The 13053-nt window shown below is 50.4% G+C and overlaps 1 protein-coding gene across 3 annotated transcripts in view; it reads left to right on the top strand.

Annotated features, from left to right (window-relative positions):
- LOC8052435 overlaps positions 1-13053 on the top strand; it is a 72569-nt gene that overhangs the window by 43328 nt on the left and 16188 nt on the right. The window contains exon 4 of one of the 3 annotated variants that reach the window (XM_040219326.3): positions 4872-5075. The exons of 1 other annotated variant lie outside the window; for it this stretch is intronic. In XM_040219326.3, the coding sequence (XP_040075260.1) occupies positions 4872-5075 (204 nt within the window). The remainder of the gene's footprint in view (positions 1-4871; positions 5076-13053) is intronic. One more of the 3 variants, XM_040504167.2, reaches the window with a different exon arrangement.

Raw genomic sequence — 13053 nt, 5'->3', positions numbered from 1 at the left:
TCAATGGAACTGAGGACGTGCCGACGTCACCTGGCAAAGGGGGTAACAAGCTGACTAAACCTTTTAAAGAATATAGACGCTTTACACACGCGCCAGATTGAGCCGCCATAGCTGCCCTTCTCTTGTCTTACCGAGATGCCGAGCCACTGAAGCGGGCGTTGACGGGTCTTCACAAGGGCCTATGCTGGGCACAAGAACACAGTAGCATCTAAAATTGCAATAACCCGTCCTACTGTGGTAATGATGAAGTGAAGCGAACGGAATAAGAGGGAACAAAAACTGAAGGTCAGTTATGGCGGCGCCCATGCACAGCTGCTGTAAAGCGTCTATACATTTGCTTTTAAATTGCATAACCATTAGAAGTAATTTCTCTAAGCTGTAGAACCTACCGTGTAATCTTTTGTCTCTCGATTTTGCGAATTTTGTGTGAAGCTGGGCAACACCGATCCGGAGTCGAATTTTGCCAAATTTTCCCGTAAGTTTGACGACGAACCGGTTGGACCTCCTGTTCAACGATTGTTGGGTTGGCGACATCCTTAATTGCAGACATGTACGTAACGCGTTACTTCTACCTAATTACTATTTTCGGTAACGAGTAACGTTTTTAGTTACTTTTAAGGCCAAGTAACGAGTAACGGTATCTCGTTACTTTGCAGGAGTAACGTGTGCAACACCGCTTAAAGGGCCTTGTTTTTCTTCTAACCTAAGCATGCTTTTATTGCTAGAACGGTATGGAGCGCAACCCGAAAAACAACTAAACAGTATGACAGAACTGCAACGTATATCGCTGAGCACGTCAGTCGGACAGTTCGACTGACTTATCCAGCGATAAACGTTGCTGTACTGAACTCTACAGCCGGGAATGTCCTTCACCCAGTGGACACAATGAGGTTCGTTAATTGAACCTTCTAGAACGAGTTCGGATCGAATGTAAACCCGGATGTTGCCAACGTGGAAAGGCAAAGAACCCATTGTCAACTTCGAACTTTAGAAGTAGAGCGAACGCAAGAGAAAGGGGAATCCCAGATTCACCAGCTCTTCCTGAAGCACAACACTGCCGTTCCTTCGAACGCGTCGGTAAAACGACTCTTTAGCGTCGCCGTAGATGTATTTGCAATGAAGCGGGAAACATAACTGCTGAAAACAGTTGTGTATTTGGTTGTCAAAGTAACGTGAAAAGTAACTCGTTACTTTTGAGGTAACTCACGCGTTCATTTTGAGAATCGGTGACGAGTAACGTACTTAGTTACTTTTTGAGCAAGTAACGAGTAACGGTATATAGTTACTTTTTTGGCTAACGTGTACATGTCTGCTTAATTGTATCGCTAACCTAGCGTGTGGTTATCAAAACAAGGACTTACGGCGAGGTTTTCTTTACACCAACTTACGGCGAGGTCTTTATATCTTATAATTATGGCTAGGTTACTGTAATTTGGAATTACGGTGAGATTATCGTAAGTTTGAATTACGGTCAGGTGGGACGCCGCCATAAATGTCAACACGAATTCGGGGAGTGAAGTCTGCGCACCTCCGCTCGAAACTTCCTTCTCCGGCTTACTTTCCAAATGATACAACGTCGGCTCGTTTCCGGAACGACAGGCGGCCTGCCTGATCCTGGAGGAGATGATGTGGTGTCCAGAGGGCGCTGCGAGCGCGGGTGCGGTGACCGTGCAAAACCTTGTGCGCACGGCACTTGGAGTTGACTCGGCCCGAGGGGTGCCGGAGAGCGGGCGGTTGAATAAAGGTCTTCGAACACACAACTTGCGACGAGCGTTCAGCCACGTGTGCCTCGTCAAAGGATTTCCCGCCGCACCACTCGCCGGTGACGCCGCGACGCCATGGCGACCCTCGGTCAAATTGAGCCGTTCGACGAAGCGGGCTGAGACTGGCCAACCAACGTCGAGCTATGACGTCGCAAGCGACATCATAGCAGAAAGGCAAGTGGCAGCGTTCCTAAGCCTCATTGCCGCAAAGACGTACGCTCTGTTGAAAAGTTTGGTTACTCCGAACATCCCAGCTAGTAAGTCGTACATCGAGCTGGTACCCGTATTGCGAGAGCACCTGTCGCTGAAGCCTCTCGTAATCAAGGAACGCTTCCGTTTTTACGAAAGAAACCAAAACGAGACTGAAAGTATCTTCGAGTTCGTAGCTGAACTGAAAAAGTTGTCGCAAATATGTGGGCACCTTGAGCGAAGCCTTACGCGACCGCATGGTGTGCGGTATCATCAGTGATTCCATTCAAAAGCGGCAGATGTCGAAGGCTGGCCTGACGTTTAAGAAGGCGCTAGAAATCGCAGTGGCAATGGAAGCCGTCTTGGCGAACAACAGGTTTGACATGGCCCGAGCGCGGACGCTGATGTGCTCAAGCTGGAGCGGGACAAATCCGAATGCCAGCTGTGCGGACTTACGAATCATACAGCAACTAACTGCCGGTGGAAAAGCTTAGACTCGCAGGGGCGGAAAACGCGAACACGTGTGCAAGAGCCAGCAGTCCGGCCGGCAGCTTCTCAGCACCGCGGAGCACCTCCACGAAGCCGGAGAAATGAAGGGGAGAAAGTCAAGACGCTAAAAGTCGACGAGAAGGACGAGGTCGAGATGTTCGAGCTTCGTGGGACACGTCCGAGGCCGCTGGAAGTAACCGTGAAAGTGAACACGATTCCCCTGACGATGGAAGTAGACACCGGGGCAACGTTGTCTGTACACCCGCTTGATTTGTGCAGGAAAAGGTTCACTAATATGGTCAGGGGAAGAAGTGGGGTTGTTCTTCGAGCATTTACGGGTGACAAGGTGAAGCCGGTAGGAGAGGCGCTCGTTGCCGCTGCAGATTGCGGAGTTCCCCACTTTTGTGACGTGACTGGCTGGAAGTGATGATGCCCGACTGGGCTAGCATCAGGGCTGTCCAGTGCTTGGAGAAGGGGAACAAGGAACAAGTCAGCAGGATTTTGAAGAACCTTGCTCGGGCGTTCTCAAACGATCTTGGCCGTCTTCAGGGGTTTGAAGCTCGCCTCAAGCTAAAGAGTGGGTACGCTTCAAAGTTCTTCAAGACAAGACCAGTGCCCAACGTCCTGAAAGCAGAAGTCTCTAAAGAACTGATGGCTTTGAAGGAGGCAGGGATTCTGACCCCGGTGGACAGCAACGAGTCTTCAGAGATGGGCCTGTCAGCTAACCTCACACCGCTACACCATCGTCCACCGGTCTTCCGAGGAAAATGGCAATGCAGATTGCTTGCCAAGACTGCCAAAAGCAATGGACGACCCCAACATCGACGCTGTCGACGACACGTACGCCTTCTACTGTGAATACTTCGACAATGTCCCTTTTAAATGAAAAGACATTGCACGGGCGACGTCCAGAGACCCTCTCCTAAGTCAAATCGTGAGAGTAACGCATGGTTGGGATCCAGAACGCAAGCCAATCGATCCAGAGTTTGTGCCTTTTCACGTACGCCGCAATGAGCTTTCACTCCATCAAGGATGCCTCATGTGGGGTCTGCGGGTGGTGGTTCCGAAGACTCTTCAGAAAAGGCTCATAGAAGAAATCCACGGGGTCATTATAGCATTGTGCGCTCTAAGGAAAGAGCTAGGAGTTATGTTAGGTGGCCATCGATTGATAAGGACATTGAAAGGGAAATCAGAAGGTGTACCATGTGTCAGCTGCACCGAAACAACCCGTCCGCTGCTTCCCTACACCCTTGGACATGGCCGACACGTCCATGGGAGAGCCTGTATGTGGATTTGGCGGCACCTTTCATGGGAAAAATGTTACTCGTCCTATTGATGCTCACTCCAAATGGTCGGAGGTGTTCATCTTTAAGCCTACGATGTCGAAGGCCATCATTCAGTGTGCACAAGAGTGCTTTGCACGTTTTGGCTTCTGACAACGGGCCCCAGATCGTGTCTGAGGAATTTGACTTTCTAAAAGCACAACGCTATAGCCCAAGTCACGTTGGCACCATACCATCCCTCTACAAATGGATTAGCTGAGCGGTTTATTCAGACCATCAAAAACTACCTGCAGAAAACAGCTTCGTTGTCAACAAGGTTGTCGCGTTTTCTTCCGTCGTACAGGAACAGCCTGCACCCGACAACAAGAGAGTCCCCGGCCCAGTTGACGGTACAGCGGAGTCTGCAGCAAACTGAAGCTCTGAGACCATCAGTTGAAAACTGTGAGGCCTATGCACACTATTGCCAACAGCGGCGACACCCAGGTCAAGAGCGGACTTTCACTCAGAGACTGCCGAAGTGGTCGCAACTGGCAGCCAGGAACGGTCACTGCCCAGACTGGTCCAGTGTCTTTCCAGGTGCAAGTCTCCCCGGGTGAGGTGTGGCGAAGACATCAGGACCAGTTTTTTCGAGCACCTTCACAAGTCTCCGGACCTTCCGTGCAGCGTACAGATGAGGCAACAAAGGTGTCTGCCACGGCTTCGACAGACAGCGCATTTGAAGACAGCGTAGGTGGTAGCTACCTTCCACTGGCGTCCTTGCCTGCACCATGCACAGACCCAAGACCAAGAAGCAGCCATACAACCCAAGATGCTGAGACGCTGCTATAGATGCAGATGCGAGTGGCGGGTATCCCGTGCGAGATCAGCGCAAACCTCGGAAACTGATAGAAGGGTGGTAAAAAAATGCGACAGACTCTTCTAAACGAACTATTACTTGCTGTTAATGGCTGGAAGTTACTCGCTGAGTATGTTCCAGTTTAAAAAGGGGGGAAAGATGTGGTGTCCAGAGGGCGCTGCAAGCGCGGAGGCGGTGGCCGTGCAAAACCTTGTGGGCACGGCACTTGAGAGAGGGAGAGAGAAAGCGCTGCGAATGAAGATGGGGGCCGGAGAGCGCGCAGTTGGGTAATTGTCTTCGAACACACCACAGACGGAGAAGAGGAAGCGGTCCCTCAAGTCGGTGTGCTCGAGCAGCAACGGGGGCGGGGCCGGCCCGTCCGCCAGCGTGAAGTGGAGCAGCGGGAAGCAGAAAGGGGGCGAGGCCTCACGGCTCATCCAGGAGGAAGAGCCGCCTGTCAAAAAGCGGGGGGAATTGCCCCCCGTGGAGACGGCGTCCCCCAAGGTACGCAAAGGGGTAAGTCTTTCTCTGGAGACTATCAACGAGCCGCACAAGCTCTTTCCGACCACACGGTTATGACGGACTTGGCATTTCGTGGAGACATGTGGCAAAGCCCAAATTATTTCGGAGATAAATTAATTAATTCCAGTGTGGAGCGGCAGGGTGTAAAGTAAAAAAGACGGCGACGTTATAAAGTTTCACGAACGTTTTTAATATTCCCGAAATGTTTGAAGACTAGCTTCGAGCACATATGTGGAAAGTTACCTTGATCGATCTATATATTTATTGACCATGCATGCTGTTCACATTTAAATGAAAGACAACATTCTTGAGCCTGCTTGTCAACGGAAGAATCTCACACTTGCCAGATGTTACGTGGTTCCGTCTTGCAGCGCGATACGGGATCCTTCGATGTGCTTCACCGATACCGCGGCACACGTCAATTCGTTTTCGGGCGAGATGCATGAACAAACCTTTTCCGGAATGTTAATTGAGGTCTTAGCTTTCACATCGAATCGTTTCTACCTCCTGAATTGAACACTATTCAGCTGAAAAAGGGCAGCAGTCGGGGAGCGCTCTTCGTCTCGTCAACGTTTTTGGTCGGCGCAGCCATCTTTTGTTGTGTAGTGACTTTACGGACCACGGAGAAGTCACTCGCGCTCCGAGAAATACTCGGTGCACCAAGAGCGCGCTCAAGTGTCAGTATCCGGCGATGCTCCTGTCCATATTGTGAACGGAGCGCCAAACTATATACGCTCCGAGGAACGGACTTAACCCGCCAATTGCTGGTAACGCTTCTAGGCTTGTGCGAATGCTGTTTTTTTTTTTTAGTTTGAAGCGAATTCGAAGCGAGTAGTGAAAGATGTTGTATAATTTCGAAGAGAATACTTTGATTCGTTGCTATCTATATATAAAGTGCAGTAGTAAATGCATTCACTCAACTGTTCATTTCCACAAGCCTTCAGCGTTTACAGATTTTGGGGGAGAAGACAAGCAGCTCGACGTGTTTGGTGAGGAGGTGCTCACTTCTGCAGCTCACAACAGTTCTGGCAGTTGAAAAGAGCCGTTCGCTCCTTATTCGCGTCGGTGGTATAGGAAGCTTTCTATGGGTAAAGAAGGCTTCGTTAGCACTTGTGTTACACCAAAGGGGAACGAGGGATGAGGGGGGCCGTCAAGTAGTCGGCAGCCTCATCTGCCACTGTAGGGCCCGATCGCGGAGGTGCATTTGAATTCAAACTTGCAAGGGTGCTCCACACATTCTCCCGCTGTGTCTTCCAAACACTGACTGTCACTGCATGCGCATCGTCATTTTCATCATGCTCATTGTGTGTAATTGTGTCCTCTGCTTCCTTTGTGTGTAGATTCCGAGCCACGTCTTCTCAGGTTTCTGAGTGCATTGCCAGGGCTGGGAGGTGGCACATTTGGAGTTCCGGAAACCGAGTTGGATTTACCTGAGACTTGAGTAGAAAACAAACGTCAAGACGTAGAAGATAAAGAAAATAGGAAACCCGGACAAAAGCTCACCGGACAGAATCTCACCGAACAAAGGCTCACCGGACAAAAGCTCGCCCACTTTTTCACAGACAAATGCTCACCACGAGAAAATCGCATGTTGGTGTTAACACGAGTGCGGACAACCTAAGTGCTTGCGTGCGACACTAAAATGCTACGATAAATTAAGTCTGACAGGCGCATGGTTTGTTGTTTAGAGTGGAAACAAGTTCATTTATCGATTGGTAAGAAGCGAATGCAGTTCCCTACTGCCTCCAGCTGTCTTCGTAGGTCTGGGTTCTCGGTGTACCTGGAACCATAGGCGTAGACTACGGGAGGGCATCAAAACTCGTGACCCCCCCCCCCCCCCCCCCCCGCCCCCCCCCCCCCCTCCCTCCGGGCCTGGGCAAGGATCCTTACCGAGGCGCTGCTTACGTGCCATGTATACGAGTTTCTAGTAGTGACATGTAAACAAAATAATGCACACGTTGCCTTTATTGACAAAATACATGGGAAATAGAATCCCAGCGCGCATCTGGAAAAAGCTTGCTCGAAAAAGCCCCCCCCCCCCCCCCCCCCCCCCCCCGGTAAAATGGAAAGTCTATGCCGCTGCCTGGAACCCCCCCGCAAATATTTTTCAGACGATTCTGCAGGCGCAGAGTGGTTTTTGGCAGCCGCTTCACAGGGGCTCACCCCCTCCGGGCTTGTGTCAATGCCGTGGTAACGAGCGCCTGATGTAGCTGTAGGCATTCAACCAGCCTCCAGACACTTGGATGGGCGTGGCTGACGAGCTTCTGGAACCCGGTGTTCCATCCTTCGAAGGTGTTGTTCGTCCAGTCTTGATCCTGAAGAGTGGCGTCGTACATATTCCACCATTTCGGGGGAAACCCCGGTCGTCATCGGACACAGTCAGGCAAAGAGGAGAATTTGCTCTGCGTGCCACCGCAGAAGGAGCACGGAAGACATACGTGCAATGAAATAGTACAGCAGGTCGCCGATGTCACCAGTAGAGTTTTCCCTGATGTACGTGAGTCCTTCTAACACAATCTGTGGTGGAAGCAACGCCAGCCTATCCAAAATGCCGCACAGCTTTCTAAAGTGGTCATCTGTCTTGTACTTGTCCAAAAGGACCAACTGCCGTTCCTTCAACATATATTTTTTTTTAAAAATTCGCAGCTCAATGATTTGTCTAATCCAGTTTTGCTTCAGTTTCTCTTTCATATCACCCTGAGATAATCAATGATTTCAAATACATTTACGGCGCACAATGAAGGAAACAATATATTTTTCTTAGCCATTCAGTTTAAATATTAACCTGAACAACAAGACGGTAAGTTGGGCTAGTTGGTTTAACATCGTCAAACGTGAAAACAGCGCTTTGTCCGTGCACTTTTTTCACTTGTCCTTTGTTAAATTTTTTGCGCTGTTTTCACGTTTAAATATTAACCTGAACCCCAAAAAAACCCATGCATTAGTAATGAAGAGACATTCTGCTTAACTTTTATGTGCGCGTTTAGCGTGACGTATACACAGTGAAAACGCGAGTTCACCGAAGGTTGACTTCACTTCTTCGGTTGCTCTCCAGGTTAAACACTTAAATTCACGAAGTTTCTTCGGTGTGGCACAAGGGTGCTCCGGCATATCTTGAGTCAATCAAGCTTGATCTTACCAGCTCTACTCAATTTTGGTGACCTAAATTTTTTCCCCAAATCGTTGCTTCTCCGCTTGTTATGGCTTAGTGTCGACACCTTTGCTTGGGATGGGTACCAGTTCTCCTAAAAATGGTGCAATGTCCATCGGGTCCGCACTTTATCCCAGCCCGTGTTTCGCCCTGGTAGCCAAAAAAAGATTAGGTGAGCTTTTGTCCGGGTCTGTGAAGAAACGGGTGAGCTTTTGGTCGGTGGGCTTTTGTCCGTTTACCAGAAAATAGATAAGACGACGTATCAATCTCAGCTAACTCGTTTATTTAGTCTACCTCCTTATATAGTCCAAATCTCAAGGTCATCTGAACCAATACAAAGGGGCGAAGTACTATGTACAGTTCAAGCGCCAGTCTCCATCACACAATGCAAGAATGTGGACCTTACAGGTCGACGCGATAAGGAAACATCCACCCACCTTCAAATTTAAACAAAAGTGTTTCTTCCCCTTTTATTCTAAACACAGTTCCAACTTGCCATTTAAATAAAACACCCTCTCCATACACTCCCACCCCGAAAAAAAACACTCCCACCGAAACGTTTTTTTTTTGGCCAATACACGTCAAAGACAAAAAAAAAGAAAACACAACAACAAAGCAAACTATGTTTCACATTATAATGCAATTAAATGCAAAGCTGGACAAGAATGACGAAAATAATCCCTGGAGAAGGGGAACAAGAGGGACAAAGGACAAACACAAATCTCCCAACACAGCTGTTTTACAGTTATTTTGGAGAGTCACAATCAGGGCCACATGCACTTCATGCAACGAACTTATCGTAGCCGTTGTTCGGGTATAACAAGAACGGTTTATTCCGGGTTAAAGGCAATACGTGTAGTCAGCGACATACAGCCGTGTCTTTTCATGGTTGCGCCGTTCTCCCGTCCGCTGGCCCCCCGAGGCGAGAGTACTCCGTGCGTAGGCGCGTCGCGGCGCTGCAGTCGGCGGCCGCTCGCAATGCTACTCACGACACCCCCCTTTCTTAGGAGTAGGGAGCCGAGCTACAAGTCCAACCTGTCCGGTGGTCTGCTTGGTCGTCCGCTCCTAGGAACCGCCGTTGGCTGCATGTGACTCCCGGTGGGTCGTGTTAGTCCTGTCGATGTGCTTACAATGTAGGACCTTGGTTGGGCTGCTGGCCGTGTCACTGTACCGCAGGATGCCGGACCACTCAGTATGCGCACACCACTGTCTTTGGCGGCAGGCGTTCACGACTTCTCACTCTGTGGCGCACGTTGTAGGTCTGCTTCACTCGTGCCCTGTACGCTTCATTCCTGCGCCTGAAGTCGCCGTCGTCCCACTTAGGTGCGAGCATCTTGGTTGTGGTTGGCACAGGCATATTCAGGCGGCGACCCATTAGCAGTCCGCTGGGTGAAAAACCATCGACTCCTGGCGCAGCTCTGTGCGATAGGAGAGCCAGGTTTATGTCCTCCGACTTCTTCAGGAGTTGTTTCGCTGTTTGGACCCCACGCTCTGCCACGCCGTTGCTCTGGGCGTAGTATGGACTTGAGGTTACATGGTCTGCCCCCCAACTTTGCACTAGGCCCCTGAATTCAGCTGAGGCAAACTGTGGGCCATTGTCTGTCCGCACCGTTCTTGGTGCTCCAAATCGTGCGAAGATTGGTTCCAAGACTTGAGCGATGTCTTTTGTTGTAGTGCCCTTTAGTTGCTCCACCTCCAGGAACCTGGAGTAGTAGTCCACAACCACAATGTAGTCTCTCCCTTCGAGTTTGAAGAGGTCAATGCCGATAGTGTCCCATGGGTTTTCAGGTAAAGGAGTCAGCAGCAGTGGCTCAGTTGGTGGCTTTCGATGTTGTAGGCAGACAGAGCATCTTTCAACAAAGTGTTGTACCTGCGTTCCGATGCTAGGCCACCACACCGACTGTCTTGCTCTTGCGCGACATCTGCTCTTGCCCATGTGGCCGGCATGAAGTCTTTCCAGCACCTCAAGCCTCAGGTTTGGTGGGATGACGAGTCTGTCACCCTTAAATAGCAGACCGTCGACAATAGAAAGTTCACTCGCCACCTCTGCATAATGCTTTAGTTCTGGTTCAAGTCCATGTACGGTCGGCCATGACGAGGTACACAAAGTAGCCACTCTGGCGAGTGTAGGATCTGCTTGGATGCCTGCCTTGATTCTGTCCAACATTTGGTTTGACGCCGGCAGCTGTTCAAGTGTCAACTCCTCGTACTGTTGCACTGCACTCTCAAGGTCTCTTTCTTCGTCCTTGGCTGGCTCTGGTTGCGGCTTTCGGGACAGTAAATCAGCAGTGTACAACTTGTTTCCAGGAGTGTGTGACACTGTATAGTCGTACTCTAGCAAGCGCATTCGAAAGCGTTGGAGACGAAAACTGAGCTCGTCTAGTCGTTTGGTTGTGAGCAGCGGCACAAGAGGCTTGTGATCCGTTTCTACATGAAATGTGGATCCCAGGAGGTACTTGCGGAAGTGTTCACATGCCCATGTGATGGCTAACGCCTCCTTTTCAATTTGGGCGTATCGTTGCTCTGTTTCAGAAAGTGAGCGTGATGCATACGCCACTGGTGACAGCCTGTCACCTGCCTGCTGCAGAAGAACGGCTTCCAGCCCGTAAGATGAAGCATCGACTGAGACTGTATGTGGCTGCTGGGAGTCATAGTGGACGAGAACTGGTGTTGCGCAGAGTGCCTGTTTGATCCGGTCGAAGCTCTGTTGTTGAACCGGACCCCAAAACCACTCTGCATCTTGGTGCATCAGGTCCCTAAGTGGCTTTGTCATCTCTGCCAGACCGGGAAGGAACTTTGCCAAGTGATTTGTCGAACCCAGGAAGGACCTCACTTCGGAGACGTCTGACGGTGGTTCAAGTTGAGTGATGGCTTCCAGCTTGCTTGGATCAGCACTTACTCCTTCTGCAGATACCACGTGTCCTAGGAACTTTACCTTGCTTTGTCGAAAGGTGCATTTGTTGACGTTGAGGGTCACTCCTGATTGTTGCAGTCGTCTCAACACCTTGTGTAGATTCTTGTCGTGTTCCTCCATTGTCCGTCCGGAAACTATGATGTCGTCCTGCAAACACGCCAGACCGTCCAGCCCCTCCAGCACGCGGAGCATCTCTCTTTGGTAGAACTCAGGTGCTGTCGATATTTCGAAAGGCACTCTGAGGAACTGGAACCGTCCAACAGGTGTGATGAAAGTTGTGTACTCGCGCGAGTCTTCTGCGAGAGGCACCTGCCAGTACCCGGCTCGAGCATCTAGGCGGCTGAACACTGTTGCACCGGCTAGCCTTGCGAGACACTCATCAACTGTCGGCATCAACATGCGCTCGCGGACTATCTGTTGGTTTAGTTGACCGTAGTCCACGCAAATTCTCAGTTCATCATTCTTTTTCTTGGCAACAACCATCGGGAAGCACCACTCCGTTGCTTTTTCCACCTTCTTGATGACTCCCATTTCTTTCATCCTTTCCAATTTGTTCTCCACTTGTGAGAGCAGTGGAAGAGGAACTCGCCTTGGGTATGTAACGGCATAGGGCTTGGCGTCATCCTTCACTTTGATGTGGTATTCGGTCTTCATTAGTCCGAGTCCAGACGTCAACTTGGGATACTGTGCCAGAAGATCGGAGATATCGCTTGGTTTCGTACATGTCTCCCCAAGCTCAAGTGGTCACCGTAGTATGCCAAGAGACTCGACTGCTGGTCGGCTTAGCAATTCCTCTTTCAGTCCTTTGATGACAAAGACCTTGCCTTGTGTGCTTGTGTCACGCCGGTTAATTGTGGCTTCAAAGTACCCCGCTGTCGTTATAGGCGTTTGACCTGGGCCAGTCAGTGTCTGCGCTGAGGTCTTCAGGGGTCCCATGGGCTTCTTGTTGTAGTCGTTGAGTGATACAGCTGTTACATCTGCACCCGTGTCGACTTTGAACGTGAGAGGCGAGCCGTTGACCTTGACAGTAACTCTCCATGGTTCCGAGATTGACTGGGTTTCGACCTCACCGAGGTAAACTTCCTCGACGCCCTTGCTGCGTTCCGAGACACGTGTGAGTGTTTCATGCTTGTCCTTTCGTGACAAGCACACTGATGCGTAGTGGCCCTTTTTTCACAGTGGTTGCACGTCTTGCTTGAAGCCGGGCAATGCACTTTCGTGTGGTCGCGTGCGCCACCGCACCACCTGCAGTGTCCTGCTTCTGTCTTGTTCTTGTGCTGATAGGAAGCTTGGATGGGCGGTTTTCTTGTTTCCTTGCGGCGATTCTTTCTGACCTCGTCGACGGCCGGGGTCGCTTGTTCACCTCCGCGAATCTCTCTATGTTGCTGCTTGACCACCCCGGAATTGTGCGCCTTCGTGATGGCGGTCTCCAATGTCAGTTCCGAGTCCAGCTAAGTCTTTCACTCAGCTTAACGTCGATCAGTCCAACGACGAGACGATCTCTGATCAATTCTTCTTTCAGGTTCCCGTATTTGGCAGGTTTCGGCCGCCTTGTAAAGATCCGTAACGAAAGCGTCAACAGTTTCGTGTGGCTCTTGCTTGCGGCTGTTGAATTTTGCCCGCTCGTATATCACGTTCGTCCTTGGCACGAAGTGCTTTCCAAATGCTTCTGTCACCGCTCCGTAGTCTTGCTTCTCGGCGTCTGTTAGTTTCAGCGAGGCCAAGATGTCCTCGGCCTCCCGGCCCATGGCGTACACCAGTGTGTTCACTTGTGTCTCGTTGTCTTGTTTTTTCAAGCCCGAGATCACTCGATATCGTTCCCACCTTGTGAACCATCGTTTCCAATCTTCCAGTCGTCGGAAGTCAAGTTTTTCCGGTAACTCGACCACGAACGGGTTGAGAGGCGT

Source organism: Ixodes scapularis, unplaced genomic scaffold (genome assembly GCF_016920785.2).
Source record: "Ixodes scapularis isolate PalLabHiFi unplaced genomic scaffold, ASM1692078v2 PGA_scaffold12__126_contigs__length_90152505, whole genome shotgun sequence".
Taxonomy (NCBI): Eukaryota; Metazoa; Arthropoda; class Arachnida; order Ixodida; family Ixodidae; genus Ixodes; species Ixodes scapularis.
This window is presented reverse-complemented; position numbering and strand designations above follow the sequence as displayed.